The sequence below is a fragment of the Aegilops tauschii genome, chromosome 3 (genome assembly GCF_002575655.3).
Source record: "Aegilops tauschii subsp. strangulata cultivar AL8/78 chromosome 3, Aet v6.0, whole genome shotgun sequence".
Taxonomy (NCBI): domain Eukaryota; kingdom Viridiplantae; phylum Streptophyta; class Magnoliopsida; order Poales; family Poaceae; genus Aegilops; species Aegilops tauschii.
Window position 1 is genome coordinate 591,894,640 of NC_053037.3, and position 20,296 is coordinate 591,914,935.

At 44.3% G+C, this 20,296-nt stretch overlaps 1 protein-coding gene across 1 annotated transcript; it reads left to right on the plus strand.

The window, feature by feature from the left end:
- The first annotated feature begins 17,530 nt into the window (after nucleotides 1-17,530).
- On the plus strand, nucleotides 17,531-19,208 carry LOC109753544 (protein JINGUBANG). The gene has a single exon (XM_020312454.4). The coding sequence runs from the start codon at nucleotides 17,656-17,658 to the stop codon at nucleotides 18,949-18,951; it is 1,296 nt and encodes a 431-aa protein (XP_020168043.1). The 5' UTR covers nucleotides 17,531-17,655; the 3' UTR covers nucleotides 18,952-19,208.
- Nucleotides 19,209-20,296: the final 1,088 nt, after the last annotated feature.

Here is a 20,296-nt window from a genome sequence, read left to right on the forward strand (position 1 = left end):
CAATGACATATATGCTTAATTAGTGTAGAATCCAAGGAACTGTTAATAGTGTAGATAATCCATACTTATTAATAGAATTCATGCTTAGTAGAAATGTAGTATTGTGTCTTTTGATAGTGTAGAAATCTATACTTAGTGGAAATATATTTGCGAGAGTATGTGCGAGGCTACTTATTAATTGATATGTTTCTCTTATTCAGAAATTGCCAAAGAGCCTATCTGTGAGTTGTGGTATCGAGCCTGATGAAGAAGGCTCTGCTGGAATACCCCTTACTGCAAGGGGCTCCATCACCAGTTGTGCGTACGGTGTGGACACGGACGGTCGCACACACTTAAGTTCGGTTGGGTGGAAGAGCTTCCTGTTGGCAAGAATCTTCGTGTTGGACAGGCCATCCTAATTATTATCAGGAACACCCACCGCCAAGGCTTGAGGATGATGATCATCATCGATATCATCTAGAACTATATATGTGTGTGGCTGTATGACTACCTAGTAGACTGCTTATCAACTATTATTATATGCTACTGTATGAACCATATATGTGTGTGAGGATGCATGTTGGCTATATATGAGTACCTATAATGTTTAATGATATTGTATGACTACTGTATGATTATATATGAGTATATGGTATTGTGGTTAATGATATTGTTATCTGGTATATGTGAAATTGCAGTTTATTGAAACGGGTACTGTTCTACAACAACAGAAAGCAGAAAAAAATGTTGAAAGATACAGCAGCAACGCGTGGATAGGAAAAGCGCTACAGCGACTGAATAGTAGCGCGTTACTGAAGAGCGCTACTGATACAGTTACTAGTAGTAGCGCTGGGTTAGACCGTGCTACTACTACCTGTTAGCTGTAGTGCCATAGTAGTTGTGTGGCTACCCGCACTACTGATAGCAATAAAACTCGCCTCACTACTAGGGTTTTCCCTAGTGGTGCCTCTTTGTTAATTTATTTACCTACGGGGTGCTTTGTAGCTTTGCACTACATCTGAAACTTCAATATAATCATGAGGTCCTTTTTGGAAAAAAAAAGTAAAAATATTTTAGATCAGAAGGCTAAATATGTATTTTTAATCAATGTAAATATCTAAATTTAGATAATTAAATAGTTGTCTGGTTCCAAAGAAATTAAATAGAAGCACGTAAATGGCTGCTAGAAAATAGGAGCCTTGGCTACAAAGCAGCTAGCTGACCGATGCTCTGCTCCGCTCCAGCTCCAGCTCCACTGGCGCCAAGTAGTCGTTGAAACCTAGGATCTGGTTTTCCAGATCGGACGATAGCGGCACTGCGGTGTCGTTTCTTTCTTGGGAGCATCGTTTATGGAGCAGCGCTGGAAGTCAGAGGTAGGAGTTGGAGCGGCTTTGTCTTGCACGGAGCTTCGGTGATGTCAAGTCATGCCTGGCCAACAGGTGCTACGCTTTGTCATGCCTAGTCGGCAGGTGCTACGCACGACAGATCTTTCAGAGACTTCAAGCTGTGTCGGCTGGTGGTACTTGGCGGCATGGTGCTGAGGTGTACCAGCAGTGACCACGACGTTCTCAACAGTTCGCGTGTAGGGAAGTGGTGACGTTGGGCGCCATGGTGGTGTCGACGGCAGCTAGACCAGGCAAGGATGATGCGTCAGTACAGCTCTAAAGATGGTGTGGTGGCAGTTGGCAGCGGCGGCCTCTGAGAGCGCGCTGGACCGGTCTGTGTCCCATACCCGGCAAGTGGCTTGGTTGGGGCATCAGGTATTAGATGTTAGGCTTGGCTGCGAGGTCTGTGGTATTAGGCCTGGACTATCAGCATCCCTTCGTCAACTGGACAGCAGTAGCCATAGATGTTGCCTAGACTATGGCTTCAGACTTACTGCTGTATTTCTTTGTAAGGTCTATTGTGAATAATTAATAAAGTGGTTGCATGCATCGCCTAGATGCAGAGGCCGGGGGTCTTCCTCCTTTTCAAAGAAAGTAGCCGTTGAACCACGCCTCCGTCCCGGACCCGCCCACGATCGCCTTTAAACTTTTCTTAATTTTCTCTGTTATAAGAAGGGAAAAGAAACGGCAGCCGGGGGTCGCCGTCTTAAAACCAAGCCCCGCCACTTGTCGCCCACCGCGCCTCCACTCCTCCTCTGCAATTATAGTCAAGCCTCCTGCCCCATTCCCAACCCAACGTCTCTCCTTCCCAACCCCGCGTGCCGGGCGTGCGCCAAGAAACCAACCATGGCGACAATGCCGCCGGACCAACAACGCGCCGCGATATCCGAGCCCCTGCTCCCCTGCCCGGCCTCCCTCCCCTCCTTCGCATCCTCCCCCTTCTCGGCGTCGGCGTCCTCCTCCCCGACCGACGCGACGCCGGTGCTCATGCGCGGCGACCCATCGGCGGCGTGCAAGGAGCTGGCTGTGCTGCGGGACGCGCACAACCTAGGCACCGGCTTGGTGTCCTGCCTCTATAATGCACGGTCTGATTTTCTTTCGTACCGGGCGGCGATCTGAATTGCAACTAAACACCCATTAAAACCAGATTGAGAGGAAAGAAAACATCATAACGACACATGCACACCTCTGAAAAATCTCTCGGGGAAGAACATCATATTTCTCATCTTATTCCGAGTGAGTGCGACTGCGAGAGAGAGAGAGACCTTACAACTAACCACATTCAAACGTGTTTTCGTTGTGTGAGTACTGAGGCCACCATCGGTACAATAGATGTGATGCCATGTTGAAATAAAGGACACGGACCTATTAGGGTCTTGAGTTATGGTTATTGGGCTAAGAGCGTGTGTTATTTTCTCTCCCGTTGCAACGCACAAACTCTTTTGCTTGTTTAAAGAAAATAAAGCAAGGACTTCTAAGCATGTATACCCCCACCTTTCCAGAAGAAAAGCATTTTATAACTTATGCCTAAGTGTATTTAACAAATTAATATTGAGCGAACTATGCACAATGTGGGTAACCTGACGAATAACAAGTACTCCCTCTGTCCCATTGATACGTCCATTTTGCATCATGCTTTTATATAGATATTTATTGCATTATGGGCTGTTATTACACATTATGTCACAATACTTATGCCTATTCTCTCTTATTTTACAAGGTTTACATAAGGAGGGAGAATGCCGGAAACTGGAATTCTGGGCTGGAAAAGGAGCAAATATTAGAGACCTATTCTGCACAACTCCAAAAGTCCTGAAACTCCACGAAAGTTATTTTTGGAAATAATAAAAAATACTGGAAGAAGAATCTACGTCAGGGGGCCTCCACCTGTCCACGAGGGTGGGGGCGCGCCCTACCCCCCTGGGCGCGCCCCCTGCCTCGTGGGCCCCCTGTTGGCCCTCCGATGCCCATCTTCTGCTATATGAAGTCTTTCGTCCGAAGAAAAATCATAAGCAAGCTTTCGGGACGAGAATCCGCCGCCACGAGGCGGAACCTTGGCGGAACCAATCTAGGGCTCCGGCAGAGCTGTCCTGCCGGGGACACTTCCCTCCGGGAGGGGGAAATCATCGCCATCGTCATCACCAACGCTCCTCTCATCGGGAGAGGGCAATCTCCATCAACATCCTCACCAGCACCATCTCCTCTCAAACCCTAGTTCATCTCTTGTATCCAATTCTTGTCTCTAAGTCTGGGATTGGTACCTGTAGGTTGCTAGTAGTGTTGATTACTCCTTGTAGTTATGCTAGTTGGTTTATTTGGTGGAAGATCATATGTTCAGATCCTATATGCATATTAATACTCCTCTGATTATGAACATGAATATGCTTTGTGAGTAGTTACGTTTGTTCCTGATGACATGGGAGAAGTCTCGCTATTAGTAGTCATGTGAATTTGGTATTCGTTCGATATTTTGATGAGATGTATGTTGTCTATCCTCTAGTGGTGTTATGTGAACGTCGACTACATGACACTTCATCATTATTTGGGCCTAGTGGAAGGCATTGGGAAGTAATAAGTAGATGATGGGTTGCTAGAGTGAGAGAAGCTTAAACCCTAGTTTATGCGTTGCTTCGTAAGGGGCTGATTTGGATCCATATGTTTCATGCTATGGTTAGGTTTACCTTAATACTTTTGTTGTAGTTGCGGATGCTTGCAATAGAGGTTAATCATAAGTGGGATGATTGTTCAAGTAAGGACAGCACCCAAGCACCGGTCCACCCACATATCAAATTATCAAAGTACCGAACGCGAATCATATGAACGTGATGAAAACTAGCTTGACGATAATTCCCATGTGTCCTCGGGAGCGCTTTTCTCTATATAAGAGTTTGTCCAGGCTTGTCCTTTGCTACAAAAAGGATTGGGCCACCTTGCTGCACTTTATTTACTTTTGTTACTTGTTGCTCGTTACAAATTATCCTATCACAAAACTATCTGTTACCTAAAATTTCAGTGCTTGCAGAGAATACCTTGCTAAAAACCGCTTATCATTTCCTTCTGCTCCTCGTTGGGTTCGACACTCTTACTTATCGAAAGGACTACGATAGATCCCCTATACTTGTGGGTCATCAAGACTCTTTTCTGGCGCCGTTGCCGGGGAGTGAAGCACCTTTGGTAGGTGGAATTTGGTAAGGAAAAATTTATATAGTGTGCTGAAATTTACTGTCACCTATTACTATGGAAAGTAATCCTCTGAGGGGCTTGTTCGGGGTATCTTCACCCCGACCAGTAGAGCAAAGAGTTGCTCCTCAACCTACTGAACCTACTAAAAATGAAAATATCTACTTTGAAATTCCTTCGGGTATGTTAGAAAAACTGCTAGCTAATCCTTTTGCAGGAGATGGAACAATGCATTCTGATGAGCACCTAATCTATGTGGATGAAGTTTGTGGATTATTTAAGCTTGCAGGTATACCCGATGATGTTATTAAGAAGAAGGTCTTCCCTTTATCTTTTAAGGGAGATGCATTGACATGGTATAGGCTATGTGATGATACGGGGTCATGGAACTACAAACGATTGAAATTGGAATTTCATCAGAAGTTTTATCCTATGCATCTTGTCCATCGTGATCGCAATTATATATATAATTTTTGGCCTCGCGAAGGACAAAGCATCGCTCATGCTTGGGGGAGGCTTAAATCAGTGTTATATTCATGCCCCAATCATGAGCTCCCAAGAGAAATAATTATTCAAAAATTTTATGCTCGGCTTTCTGATAACAATCGCACCATGCTCGATACTTCTTGTGCTGGCTCTTTTATGATGAAGACTATTGAATTTAAATGGGATTTATTGGAAAGAATTAAACGCAACTCTGAAGATTGGGATCTCGACGAAGGTAAGGAGTCAGGTATGACACCTAAGTTTGATTGTGTTCAATCTTTTATGGATACCGATGTTTTCCGTAAATTCAGCACTAAATATGGAATTGACTCTGAGATAGTAGCTTCTTTCTCTGAATCTTTTGCTGCTTATGTTGATCTCCTTAAAGAGAAGTGGTTTAAATATCATCCTCCCATAGAAGTAAAAGTAGCTGCACCTATTAAAGCTGAAGAAAAGACTATCACTTATAATGATCCTATTGTTCCTACTGCTTATGTTGAGAAACCACCTTTTCCTGTTAGGATAAAAGATCATGCTAAAGCTTCAACTGTGGTTCGTAAAAGCAATATTAGAACCTATACACCTCCTGAGCAAGTTAATGTTGAACCTAATATTGCTATTGTTAAGGATCTCTTGTCTGATAATATTGATGGGCATGTTATTCATTTCCGTGATGAAACTGCTAGAATTGCCAAACCTTGTGCTAAAGATAAACATAGACCTGTGGTAGGCATGCCTGTTATTTCTGTTAAAATAGGAGATCATTGTTATCATGGCTTATGTGACATGGGTGCCAGTGCTAGTGCTATACCTCATGACTTATATAAAGAAATTATGCATGATATTGCACCTACTGAGTTAGAAGAAATTGATGTCACAATTAAGCTTGCCAATAGAGATACCATATCACCCATTGGAATTGTTAGAGATGTTGAAGTCTTGTGTGGGAAAACTAAATATCCTGCAGATTTTCTTGTTCTTGGTTCCCCACAAGATAGCTTTTGTCCCATTATATTTGGTAGACCCTTCTTGAACACGGTTAATGCTAAGATAGATTACGAAAAGGATGTTGTTACTATTGGCTTGGGTGATATGTCTCATGAGTTTAATTTCTCTAAATTTAGTAGACAACACCGTGAAGAGGAATTGCCTAGTAAAGATGAAATTATTGGTCTTGCTTCTATTGCCGTACCTCCTAGTGATCCTTTAGAACAATATTTGCTAGACCATGAAAATGATATGTTTATGAATGAAAGAAGGGAAATAGATGAAGTATTCTTTAAACAGGAACCCATCCTGAAACACAATTTGTCTGTCGAAATCCTAGGGGATCCTCCTCCACCCAAGGGTGATCCCATGTTTGAGCTTAAACCGTTACCCGGTACTCTTAAATATGCTTATCTTGATGAGAAAAAGATATATCATGTTATTATTAGTGCTAACCTTTCAGAGCATGAAGAAGAGAGATTATTGAAAACTCTGAAGAAGCACCGCGCTGCTATTGGATATACTCTTGATGATCTTAAGGGCATTAGTCCCACTCTATGTCAACACAAAATAAATTTGGAGAAAGATGCCAAACCAGTTCGTGATCATCAACGACGGTTGAATCCTAAGATGAAAGAAGTGGTAAGAAAGGAAATACTAAAGCTCGTTGAGGCAGGTATAATTTATCCCGTTGCTGATAGTCAGTGGGTAAGTCCTGTCCATTGTGTCCCTAAGAAGGGAGGTATTACTGTCGTTCCTAATGATAAAGATGAATTGATTCGGCAAAGAATCATTACAGGTTATAGGATGGTAATTGATTTTCGCAAATTAAATAAAGCTACTAAGAAGGATCATTACCCCTTACCTTTTATCGATCAAATGTTAGAAAGATTATCCAAACATACACATTTTTGCTTTCTAGATGGTTATTCTGGTTTCTCTCAAATACCTGTGTCAGCCGATGATCAATCAAAGACCACTTTTACTTGCCCTTTCGGTACTTTTGCTTATAGACATATGCCTTTTGGTTTATGTAATGCACCTGCTACCTTTCAAAGATGCATGATGGCTATATTCTCTGACTTTTGTGAAAAGATTTGTGAGGTTTTCACGGACGACTTCTCCGTCTATGGATCCTCTTTTGATGATTGCTTGAGCAAACTTGATCGAGTTTCCCAGAGATGTGAAGAAACTAATCTTGTCTTGAATTGGGAAAAGTGCCACTTTATGGTTAATGAAGGTATTGTCTTGGGGCATAAAGTTTCTGAAAGAGGTATTGAAGTTGATAAAGCTAAGGTTGATGCTATTGAAAAGATGCCATGTCCCAAGGACATCAAAGGTATCAGAAGTTTCCTCGGTCACGCCGGTTTTTATAGGAGGTTCATTAAGGACTTCTCAAAAATTTCTCGGCCTCTGACTAATTTATTACAAAAATATATACTATTTGTCTTTGATGATGATTGTGTAGAAGCATTTGAAATACTTAAGAAAGCATTGATCTCTGCACCCATTGTTCAACCACCTGATTGGAATTTACCCTTTGAAATTATGTGTGATGCTAGTGATTATGCTGTAGGTGCTGTTCTAGGGCAAACAGTTGATAAGAAATTAAATGTTATTCAATATGCTAGTAAAACTCTAGACAATGCTCAGAGAAATTATGCTACTACTGAAAAAGAATTCTTAGTTGTTGTATTTGCTTGTGATAAGTTCAGGCCTTATATTGTTGATTCTAAAGTAACTATTCACACTGATCATGCTGCTATTAAATATCTTATGGAAAAGAAAGATGCTAAACCTAGACTTATTAGATGGGTTCTCTTGTTACAAGAATTTGATTTGCATATTATTGATAGAAAGGGAGCTGAGAACCCCGTTGCAGACAACTTGTCTAGGTTAGAAAATGTTCTTGATGACCCACTACCTATTGATGATAGCTTTCCTGATGAGCAATTAAATGTCATAATGCTTCCCGTACTGCTCCATGGTATGCTGATTATGCTAATTATATTGTTGCTAAATTTATACCACCTAGTTTCACATACCAGCAAAAGAAAAAGTTTTTCTATGACTTGAGACATTACTTTTGGGATGACCCACATCTTTATAAAGAAGGAGTAGATGGTGTTATTAGACGTTGTGTACCTGAGCATGAACAGGAACAGATCCTATGCAAGTGACACTCCGAAGCTTATGGAGGACACCACGCTGGAGATAGAACTGCACATAAGGTATTGCAATCCGGTTTTTATTGGCCTACTCTCTTCAAGGATGCCCGTAAGTTTGTCTTGTTTTGTGATGAATATCAAAGAATTGGTAATATTAGTAGACGTCAAGAAATGCCTATGAATTGTTCACTTGTTATTGAACCGTTCGATGTTTGGGGCTTTGATTATATGGGACCTTTTCCTGCCTCTAATGGATACACACATATTTTAGTTGCTGTTGATTACGTTACTAAGTGGGTAGAAGCTATTCCAACTAGTAGTGCTGATCATAACACTTCTATTAAAATGCTTAAAGAAGTTATTTTTCCGAGGTTTGGAGTCCCTAGATATTTAATGACTGATGGTGGTTCACATTTTATTCATGGTGCTTTCCGTAAAATGCTTGATAAGTATGATGTTAATCATAGAATTACATCCCCTTATCACCCACAGTCTAGTGGTCAAGTAGAATTGAGAAACAGAGAGCTCAAATTAATTTTGCAAAAGACTGTTAATAGATCTAGAACGAATTGGTCCAAGAAACTGGATGATGCATTATGGGCCTATAGAACTGCATATAAAAATCCTATGGGTATGTCTCCGTATAAAATGGTTTATGGAAAAGCATGTCACTTACCTCTCGAACTAGAACATAAGGCTTATTGGGCTATTAAAGAACTCAATTATGATTTCAAACTTGCCGGTGAGAAGAGGTTATTTGACATTAGCTCACTTGATGAATGGAGAACCCAAGCTTATGAGAATGCCAAATTGTTTAAAGAAAAAGTTAAAATATGGCATGACAAAAGGATACAAAAACGTGAGTTTAATGTAGGTGATTATGTATTGCTATACAACTCTCGTTTAAGATTTTTGCAGGAAAACTTCTCTCTAAATGGGAATGCCCTTACGTTATCGAGGAGGTCTATCGTTCCGGTGCCATAAAAATCAATAACTTCGAAGGCAGAAACCCGAAGGTGGTGAACGGTCAAAGAATCAAACATTATATCTCAGGTAATCCTATAAATGTTGAAACCAATGTTATTGAAACCGTAACCCCAGAGGAATACATAAGGGACACTTTCCACAACGTTTCAGACTCCGAAAAGGAATAGGTATGTGGTACGGTAAGTAAACCGACTCCAAAACAGTTCTAATGGCAATATTTCTCCGTTTTGGAATATTTAGAAAAACAGAAAAATAAGAAGCAGTCCGGGAAGGACACGAGGTCTCCACGAGGGCGGAGGGCGCGCCCTACCCCCCTGGGCGCGCCCCCTGCGTCGTGGGTACCTCGTGCGCTCTCCGGACTCCGTTTTCTTGCACGATACATATTTTGGTTGGTAAAAATTCATTATATAATCTCCCGAGGGTTTTGACTCCCGTATCACGCAATTATCCTCTGTTTTCGTTTCGAGCTGTTTCTCTGACAGATCTAGATCATCATGACGTCTCCAAGCGCCCCCAAGGGCAAGTTCTTCGATAAGGTCATCAACCCCTACCTCGCGGAGGTGCTGCAACACCCTCAAACCATTGAGATGCGTGATGGGTTGCTGCACATCCGCGATGTTGAGGGACCACGGAGGACCGGAAGCGTGGAGACAAGGCTTGAAGCAATGGAGCAACAAGTTTTCAAGTGCCAGGAGATGGTGGAGCGTGGACTTGACTCCAATCACATAATGATCACGGAGTTCACCAACAACCACAAGCTGGATGCCAAGGACATTGGGGAGGCCATCTTCAAGCTCCACGAGAAAATCGAGCACCTCCAAGCTCAAATCTATGACCTGCAAAACCAAAACTGTGAGTATGAATATAGATTCAAAAGGATGAGTTTGGCTGCTGATTTAAGGATCCCGGAGACTCGATCATCCTTCTATGATGGTGAGCCTATGCTTTGGAAGATGGACGACAAGCCTACATCATCAACAATCCCTTCACCAACAAAGGAGACATAATCACATGGGTATGGGCACTCCCCTTGGCAACTGCCAAGCTTGGGGGAGATGCCCCGGTATCGTATCACCACCACATCTCCTATCTTTACCGTTTTTCTTAGTTCGATCCTTTTAGTAGTATCTTGATGTAGTAGAATAAAGTTTTAGTATGATCTAGTTTTGAGTTTTGCTTTATGATCTCTCTATGTAATCGTCCGTGAGCTATATATAATAAAGATTAGCGTTGAGTCAAGGGCTTGATTATTTTGCTATGATCTTGAGGGAATAAAATAAAAAGAAAGAATAAAAAGAGATCATATTGATCTTATGAAGAGTAATGACTTCACATAGGAAGAGTTTGATGATTAAAAATTGTTGAGAGTTGACAAACATAGCTTTGGTCATCGTTGCAATTAATAGGAAGTAATAAAGAAAGAGAGGTTTCAAATATAAATATACTATCTTGGACATCTTTTATGATTGGGAGCACTCATTAAAATATGACATGCTAAAGAGTTGATGTTAGACAAGGAAGACAACGTAATGGGTTATGTTTTCTTATATCTGAGATAAAGTATATTGTCATGGATCATCCAACATGTTGAGCTTGCCTTTCCCCCTCATGCTAGCCAAATTCTTTGCACCAAGTAGAGATACTACTTGTGCTTCCAAATACCCTTAAACCCAGTTTTCCCATGAGAGTCCACCATATCTACCTATGGATTGAGTAAGATCCTTCAAGTAAGTTGTCATCGGTGCAAGCAATAAAAATTGCTCTCTAAATATGTATGATTGATTGGTGTGGAGGAAATAAGATTTATACGATCTTGTGATGTGGAAGAAATAAAAGCGACGGACTGCATAATAAAGGTTCATATCACAAGTGGCAAGATAAAGTGACGTTCTTGCGCATCAAGATTTTGTGCATCCAACCCTGAAAGTGCATGTCAACCTCTGCTTCCCTCTGCGAAGGGCCTATCTTTTATTATTATCTTCTACCTTATGCAAGAGTCATGGTGATCTTCGCCTTTCCTTTTTACATTTTATCCTTTGGCAAGCACAGTATGTTGGAAAGATCCTGATATATATATCTAATTGGATGTGGGTTAGCATGAGTTATTATTGTTGACATTACCCTTGAGGTAAAAGGTTGGAAGGCGAAACTATAAGCCCCTATCTTTCTCTGTGTCCGGTTAAAACTCCGTAACCACAAGTATTGCGTGAGTGTTAGCAATTATGAAAGACTAAATGATAGTTGAGTATGTGGACTTGCTAGAAAGCTCTGACATAGACTCTTTCTGATGTTATGATAAATTGCAATTGCCTCAATGACTAAGACTATAGTTTGTTAGTTCCCAATAAAGTTTCTGATTCGTACTTTGCATTGTGAATAGATTATTACTTGAGCATAAGAAATCATATGACAATATCCATATATGTTGCTGTTATGAGAATAATCATGATGCCCTCATGTCCGTATTTTATTTTATCGACACCTCTACCTCTAAACATGTGGACATATTTATCGTTATCGGCTTCCGCTTGAGGACAAGCGAGGTCTAAGCTTGGGGGAGTTGATACGTCCATTTTGCATCATGCTTTTATATTGATATTTATTGCATTATGGGCTGTTATTACACATTATGTCACAATACTTATGCATATTCTCTCTTATTTTACAAGGTTTACATAAGGAGGGAGAATGTCGGCAGCTGAAATTCTGGGCTGGAAAAGGAGCAAATATTAGAGACCTATTCTGCACAACTACAAAAGTCCTGAAACTCCACAAAAGTTATTTTTGGAAATAAGAAAAAATACTGGAAGAAGAATCTAAGTCAGGGGGGCCTCCACCTGTCCACGAGGGTGGGGGGCGCGCCCCCTGCCTCGTGGGCCCCCTGTTGGCCCTCCGGTGCCCATCTTCTGCTATATGAAGTCTTTCGTCCGAAGAAAAATCATAAGCAAGCTTTCGGGACGAGACTCCGCCGCCACGAGGCGGAACCTTGGCGGAACCAATCTAGGGCTCCGGCAGAGCTGTCCTGCCGGGGACACTTCCCTCCGGGAGGGGGAAATCATCGCCATCGTCATCACCAACGCTCCTCTCATCGGGAGAGGGCAATCTCCATCAACATCCTCACCAGCACCATCTCCTCTCAAACCCTAGTTCATCTCTTGTATCCAAATCTTGTCTCTAAGTCTGGGATTGGTACCTGTAGGTTGCTAGTAGTGTTGATTACTCCTTGTAGTTGATGCTAGTTGGTTTATTTGGTGGAAGATCATATGTTCAGATCCTATATGCATATTAATACTCCTCTGATTATGAACATGAATATGCTTTGTGAGTAGTTACGTTTGTTCCTGAGGACATGGGAGAAGTCTCGCTATTAGTAGTCATGTGAATTTGGTATTCGTTCGATATTTTGATGAGATGTATGTTGTCTATCCTCTAGTGGTGTTATGTGAACATCGACTACATGACACTTCACCATTATTTGGGCCTAGAGGAAGGCGTTGGGAAGTAATAAGTAGATGATGGGTTGCTAGAGTGACAGAAACTTAAACCCTGGTTTATGCGTTGCTTCGTAAGGGGCTGATTTGGATCCATATGTTTCATGCTATGGTTAGGTTTACCTTAATACTTTTGTTGTAGTTGCGGATGCTTGCAATAGAGGTTAATCACAAGTGGGATGCTTGTTCAAGTAAGGACAGCACCCAAGCACCGGTCCACCCACATATCAAATTATCAAAGTACCGAACGCGAATCATATGAACGTGATGAAAACTAGCTTGACGATAATTCCCATGTGTCCTCGGGAGCGCTTTTCTCTATATAAGAGTTTGTCCAGGCTTGTCCTTTGCTACAAAAAGGATTGGGCCACCTTGCTGCACTTTATTTACTTTTGTTACTTGTTGCTCATTACAAATTATCCTATCACAAAACTATCTGTTACCTACAATTTCAGTGCTTGCAGAGAATACCTTGCTGAAAACCGCTTATCATTTCCTTCTGCTCCTCGTTGGGTTCGACACTCTTACTTATCGAAAGGACTACGATAGATCCCCTATACTTGTGGGTCATCACCCATAGTATAAGAAAGTTTTGCAAGCTAACACATGTCTTGAAACTGAAGAAACACATGGACATGCAAGCTGATAAAAAGGCAAGCAGTGAGTATGCATGTACATGTAGGTCCATAGTTTCACAGGCTGTAAGTTTTGATTCCCCTAGAGATTATGAACATACATCATCCATACATTGAGGGAGTGAATATTGCACCACATCTAGATTTTTTTTCTTAGGCTTGGTATGCATCTGGATTTACTCTTCCACGTCGCAACAATGTCACAAGAATTACTTGGTTCAGTCAACCTTCTAGAGGATGATCCGTTGGGTGTTTCAGACACCATATATTTCCTCTGTCAAGGAACACACGATGTTGTTGGGTACTTTGAATTCTACTATTGTGTCTGTGGGTCACAAATACCAGCAACAGTGTGGAACTATTGTCCTATAGACTACCAAGAACTCGGTGTGGAATAAACCGTGACTAGGGCTCCGATGTAAACCTTGGGAAACCATGAGATCTCAAGGTTAGCAAATACAAGATGTGTATGCTTCTAAGTGAAAAGTTGTCGAAAAGATATGGACCAGTGCATTAACCAATAAATAGCACAAGAACTAAGACATAAAATCCTTTCAAATGCATGATTTGATGAGTAAAAAATATGTTAAATGGAATTATTTGAATCAATGGAATAAAATCACCAAAATTCATATGAATGCCATTACTACACTTCTTGTTGGGGGTCAAAACAACGCACACCAACATAATGACATGATTATAAATCCCAATAACCAGACATACCCTTTAGACAACGCAAACATGAATATCAATTATTCAATACTACCCACTAGGATGCATCACCTACAACAAACTCCCGTTACACATCATCAATCGGTACAAGAATGATTATCTACTCCATTCCACCCACGCCTAGTAGTCGTTGAGACATCCCTCCACGTCTTTTGCAAGAAGTGGTGAAAGAAAGGAAACGACAATTAGTGGCCAAGGTCGGCGCGGTCGGATGCCACAAGGGGTGTATGGTGTACAACGGGAGCCTCGGAAAGATCATCAGAATTTGGTGGATGCCGATCGATGGTGAACAATGGACATGAAGGATCAAATGTTATGTGTGTTTGTGAGGTGAAGTGTGTGATTCTCTAGTTAGAAAGCATGTTCTTGATATTTTTACTGCTTGGGGGCATTGGATGACTGAGTTGGTAATTATAGTTGTGGGAGGATTTAAATTATATAAGATTCACAAAAAACTAGTTATAGGTTTGGGTGTAAACGGCTATAAAGTATTAAATATAACCCCCATTCTCTAATTTTTATATGGGTTTTGATATTCTTAACTTATTTTTGGGCATTGCCAGATTGGTTTTGAATACAAATGATTGTTCTCTCTCTCTCTCTCTCTCTCTCTCTCATCGATATGTATTTCCTTCTGAAACGAGGAGGACATTGAGTTGCTCATGTGTAGTATAAGATTTATTCCACTTTGGAGCATGTTCTTGTCTTGTTACATAGTTTAGTTATTTTAATAAGATAAACTTGTGATTTATAAGCATGTGCATCTCCTCCTTTCAAGAAAAAAAAATCTCCTTATGCACCTTACACATTAAATATATATGAAAGAAAATTAATACTCACCAAACTATGCACAATGTTGGCCACTCCTAGTTGACTAGGAACAAGTACATGTGTTAAACCCCCGCAAAAAAAGGTACATGTGTTAAAAGTGAAGCAACATAGAAACTCATGAGCCGATAAAAAGGCAAGTGCTATCACACCCACAATGCCCAAACTTATTTCACACCCACAAGTTTTGATTCCTCCGAAGGTTAGGAACATCATCATTCATGCATTGAGGGAGTGGAGATTGCACAACATCCTGATTTGTTGATTAGGCTTGGAAGACATCGGGACTTACTCTTTTGCGGCATACTGCCTTGGTGCGATTAACTTGGTTCCCACAACATTGTTCAAAATGTACTAGCTATCGATCTCCACTGCTTTTGGCATTTTTGTTTAAGTGGTACGTGGACGTGTGCGGTGTTGTCTACTTGTCTTTGTGGGTTTTGGTCGGTGGACAAATAGTATTCGTAGCATGGTAGGTGTAGGAGTACTGGCCGGCCGGCCTGCAGACTTGTTATTATACAGAAGCAGTACTACTCTTCAAGGGAGCTCCAGCTACATACGGACGTCATGCGGCTGTGTGTAAAGGATACATCGGGCGGGTCGTCCGGCCGGGAACGACGACATGCGTGCATGCAGGTCATGCATGCGACGGAAAGTCACCGCGAGATTGCTTGGTTATGAGTGGCTCGTATATTCCTGCGTCGAAAGATGCTGGCCAAATGTCCGAACGGGAACAAAAGGTGTGTTAATGTATGTGCGCGACTTGATTAACTACTACTCGGAATGGGTAGTGCGTGCATGTGACCTCTAGGTAGGAGTACCATATTGTGGCTGTACTGCACGGCTCCCGTTGCACGCAAATGTTCTTTCCATCATGATCTTGGGTATGATGCGATGAATAAACTAATCACGCATGCAGCCGGCAATAACATGGTTAGGCTCAAGTGCGATGGATAAACTTTACCCTCATTTATAGGTTTATTTGGTATAATTTCCAGTAGTAACTTTTCCGAAGCAAAGGATATTCTGCGATTATGATTAATTTAATTTTATTATGTTTTATTTTGACTTGGCATGCTTCTTTTATCCTCAATATAAAAGATTAGGAGTTATACACACATTCATTTATATTTATAAAATGAGAGGACATTAAATAAGAAATAAACATTAACCGGATGTTTTTTTAAGGGAATGAGTCAAATGTTTTTAGAAATGTTTAAAGTGGTACTCCCTCCGTTTTTATTTACTCCGCCAAGATTAGCTTTGTTTGAAGTCAAATTTTACAAACTTTAACTAAGTTTATAGAGAAAATTGTTAACATATACAAAATCAAATCAATACCATCAAATTCATCATTGAATGTATTTTCACCTCATACAAAAATTTATTGTAAATGATTTTATTATTTTCTATAAACTTAGTCAAACTTTATGAAGTTTGACTTCAGTCAAAGTTAATATGCGGACTAAATAAAAATGGGCGAGTATATTTTAGAAACAAGCCTAGAAAAGACTTAAGTATAAATATGAAGTTAAAAAAATAATATTGATTAAGACGGCATTATACTGGTTCAAAAAAGAAAAACAAGTAAATGGTTTGCTACTTGCTCTTGTGCAAAAAAGGTTATGGGGAAAGGAATCAGGGACAGTCGAGAGCGGCGAAGTGGAAAGTTTCCGAGCGTCCCCTCCTCCCGCCAGTGAGGGCGTGGACCTTGCCTCCTCTGCTCACTTCAGCGGCGGGAGGAGGTGGGGATCATGTTCCTCGGCTTGAGGCGTTTAGCTAGGGTTAGGGTAGTCCCAGGCGGCGGCGATTCGGGGATGTGGTCACCACCGTTCCAGAGGAATAAATCCAACACTTCTTTCCCGTGTGCCGTGCAGGTGGTTCCGTCATGAGGGCAACGTTGCTCTCCCGCTGATCAACGGATCGACCCGTGCTTTGTATCCCAGGGTTGTCGGTGGCAGTGTCGATCTGTGGGATGCTTTTGCTCCGTGTGGGTCTCCAGATCACACGATTTCTTCGATCCTCAGGTTGGTCGGTGAAGCGACATCTGTGACTAGGCCTTGTGAGTATCACCCTCCCCTCCCTCTCCGTCATGGTGCCGACGAGTTCCCCATCAACGGCGCGAGGTTGGTGACTTCCTGACCGTCATGGCAGTCTACACAAGGGTGCTGGCTCCAGGAGGAGCAGCAGTGACGTCGGTGCGCCCTCAGCCTGCTCCGTCGAGTGTGGCCTTCGATGAGTTGTCTAAGGACCTCGTTGTAAATTTATTTACCTTTGGGGTGCTTTGTAGCTTTGTACTACATTTGAATCTTCAATAAAATCATGTCCTTTTCACAATTGTTTAAAATACTTTAGATCAGAAGGCTAAAGTTAGATTTTTAATCAATGTAAATATAAAAAATTAGATAATTAAATGGTTGTCTGGTTCCAAGGAAATTAAATAGAAGGAAGTAAATGGTTGCTAGAAAACAGGAGCCTTGGCCACGAAGGAGCTAGCTGACGATTCTCTGCTCTGCTATGATCCAGCCCCGGCTCCAGCTCCACCCGCGCCAAGTAGCCGTTGAACCGCGCCTTCGTCCCCGGCCCACACACGCTGCGCTAGCCTTTAAACTTTTCTTTATTTTTTAAGATTGGAAAGAAACGGCAGCCGGTGGTCGTCGTCTTAAATCCGAGCCCCGCCACTCTGTCGCCCACCGCGCCTCCCCTCCCCTCCCCTCCTCTGCTCTGCAATTATAGCCAAGCCTCCCAACCCCGCCCAACGTCTCTCCCTACCCCGCGTGCGCCAAGAAAACCAGCCATGGCGACAATGCCGCCGGACCAACAACGCGCCGCGATGTCCGAGCCCCTGCTCCCCTGGCCGGCCTCCCTCCCCTCGTCCGCCTCCTCCTCCTTCTCGACCTCGGCGTCCTTCCCCTCCTTCTCGGCGTCCTCCTCTCCGGCCGACGCGGCGCCGGTGCGCGGCGACCCGTCGGCGGCGTGGAAGGCGCTGGCAGTGCTCCGGGACGCGCACAGCCCGGGCGGCGCCGGCTCCGTGTCCTGCCTCTCGCTCTGCGGCGAGTTCCTGCTCAGCGCCTCCACGGGCGCCGACATCGTCGCCTGGCAGCAGCCGGACCTCCGCCTCTTCGCGCGGTTCGGGCATGGCGGGGAGGGCGCCGTCAAGGCGCTGGCCGCGGCCGGCGGGCGCGTGTTCTCGGCGCACCAGGACGGCCGCGTGCGCGTGTGGCGCGTGTCGCGGAGCTCCGAGAACGCGTTCAAGCTCGTCGCCGCGCTGCCCACCACCCGGGACTACCTGGGCCGGGTGTTCCGCCAGGCCAGCTACGTGCAGGCCGGGCCCCGCCGCGGCCGGCGCGGCGGGCGGCGCCTCTGGATCGAGCACGCCGACAGCATCTCCTGCCTCGCCGTCGCCGCGCAGGACGGCGTCGTCTACTCGGGCTCCTGGGACCGGACGCTCAAGGTGTGGCGCATGTCCGACCTCCGGTGCCTCGAGTCCGTGCGCGCACACGACGACGCCATCAACGCCGTCGCCGCCGACTGCGGCGTCGTGTACTCCGCCTCCGCCGACGGCCGCGTCAAGGCGTGGGAGAGGGGCAAGGCCGGCGCAGGTGCACACACCCTCCTGGCCATCCTCGTCGCCCGTGACGGCGTGTCCTGGAACGCCGTCGCGGCGAGCGGCGACGCCGATGCCGCGGGGCGGCGCGTGTACGCGGCCGGCTCGGACGGGCACGTCCTTGGTTGGGACCGGCACGGCGCGCGGTGGAGCCTGGCGTGCGACGTCAAGGCGCACGCCATGGCCGTGCTGTGCATGTGCATGGCCGGCGACCTGGTGTGCACCGGCTCCGCGGACAAGACCATCGGCTTGTGGCGCCGGCAGCCGTGCGGCGGCCTCGCCAAGGTGGGCGCCGTCGGAGGCCACGAGGGCCCCGTGAAATGCATCCAGGCCTCCCTGTGCAGGGCCAGCAATGGCTATATGGTGTACAGCGGCGGGTTGGACAAGAGCATCAGAGTCTGGTGGGTGCCGAATGGGGCCGACGGCGACGAGCGCCCGGGAGAAACGGACGCCAAGGATCACAGGCCCTGCGTGTTCCTGAGGTAAAGCGTGTGATTTGTCCGGCTTGCCTAGAAGAGTGCACATTTTTTTTTCGAGAGGATTCTTTGGGTCTGTAAAATTTACCCGAGGAAGGGTGTTGTTCAGATTGTTTTGGGTTTGGTTTCATAGATTTAAATTTTAAAGCGACACACAACTAGTCATAGGTTGTTGGGTGTAAAATAGCTGGAAACTGTAAAGTATAGCACTTATACTCTGGTTTCTATATAGGTTTTGATTTTTTTAATAAGAAAAATATGTTTTTATCCCTCAAGTTCACTAAAAATAGACACTCGGTTCCTCAAGAATTTTAGCAAGATATTTGGTCCCTCAAGTCTCAAAACCGGATAAATTTTGGGGCAGTAATAGGCGTCGGTGCGCCGGCCCAAATTTGGGCCGGTCACCTCGCAGCCACGCGATTTGCCCCTACTACTAGAATCAAATCTAATCCTCACCAAGTCAACACAGCCCGTCTCTTCCTCCGCTGGTGTCTGCCTCCATCTCTATGCTTGTCGTCCGCCTCAACGATGCAGCGGCGCACGGCTTCGTCCCACACAGTTGCAGCACCGCTGCATCCTCACCGGACTGCTTGCCGTCCTCGCTGGTGGCCGCAGGGATTGTTGTAGCACGACCGCGAGTGGGTCCCAGCTCCTGTTGTTGACGACTGCAGCTCTAGTCGTTTCCAGCGCGTGGTTGCCATGGTTGTAGCACTCCAGCGTCAATGCCGCTGGTTCGCCGTCGTCGCAATTCACCGCCGTGTTCCAACAAAGAAACTCAAAAACCTTATTGAAGAATTAGCCGGTTCCAGCAAAAAAATAACATCGGTTCCAGCAAAAAGTTCACAGAAACAAAAACACCAGTACTCAATGGTAGCAAAAACACTAGTCAGTCCAGCAAAAAAGAAGAGTGGTTCCAGCACCTCACAACGTGGTGGTAGCAAACTCCTCGCAGCCGGCCGAAGAACTGGCGCCGCCGAACGCAACAAGCCATGGCCGCGGCACAAAACGTTTGCCGGTTCCAGCAAAAATATTCTCTAGTTCCAGCAAATGAGATCGTCCGTTGAAGCAAAAATTTCGCCGGCGGGATGCATGGTGATGCTGTTTGTAGCATTTGTGCCCCACGGTTCCAGCAAAAAAAATCTCTGGTTCCAGCAATACAGATCAACGCTTGCAAACAAATGTCGCAGACGGGGATGCGTGTGTGCCGCCAAGTACGCAACAAACCATGGCGCCGGTTCCAGCAAATTTTGCCACCGGTGCCAGCATGTCGCAAAGCTCGATTCCACCATGGCCATGGAGCTTGCAGCAAAGCCATGGTCGCTACGGGAGGGGGTCGATGGGGTGGGTAGTGCACG

Bases quoted from the DNA above. Each gene is read 5' to 3' on its own strand.
- LOC109753544 (XM_020312454.4), top strand. From the start codon at position 17,656: ATGGCGACAATGCCGCCGGACCAACAACGCGCCGCGATGTCCGAGCCC.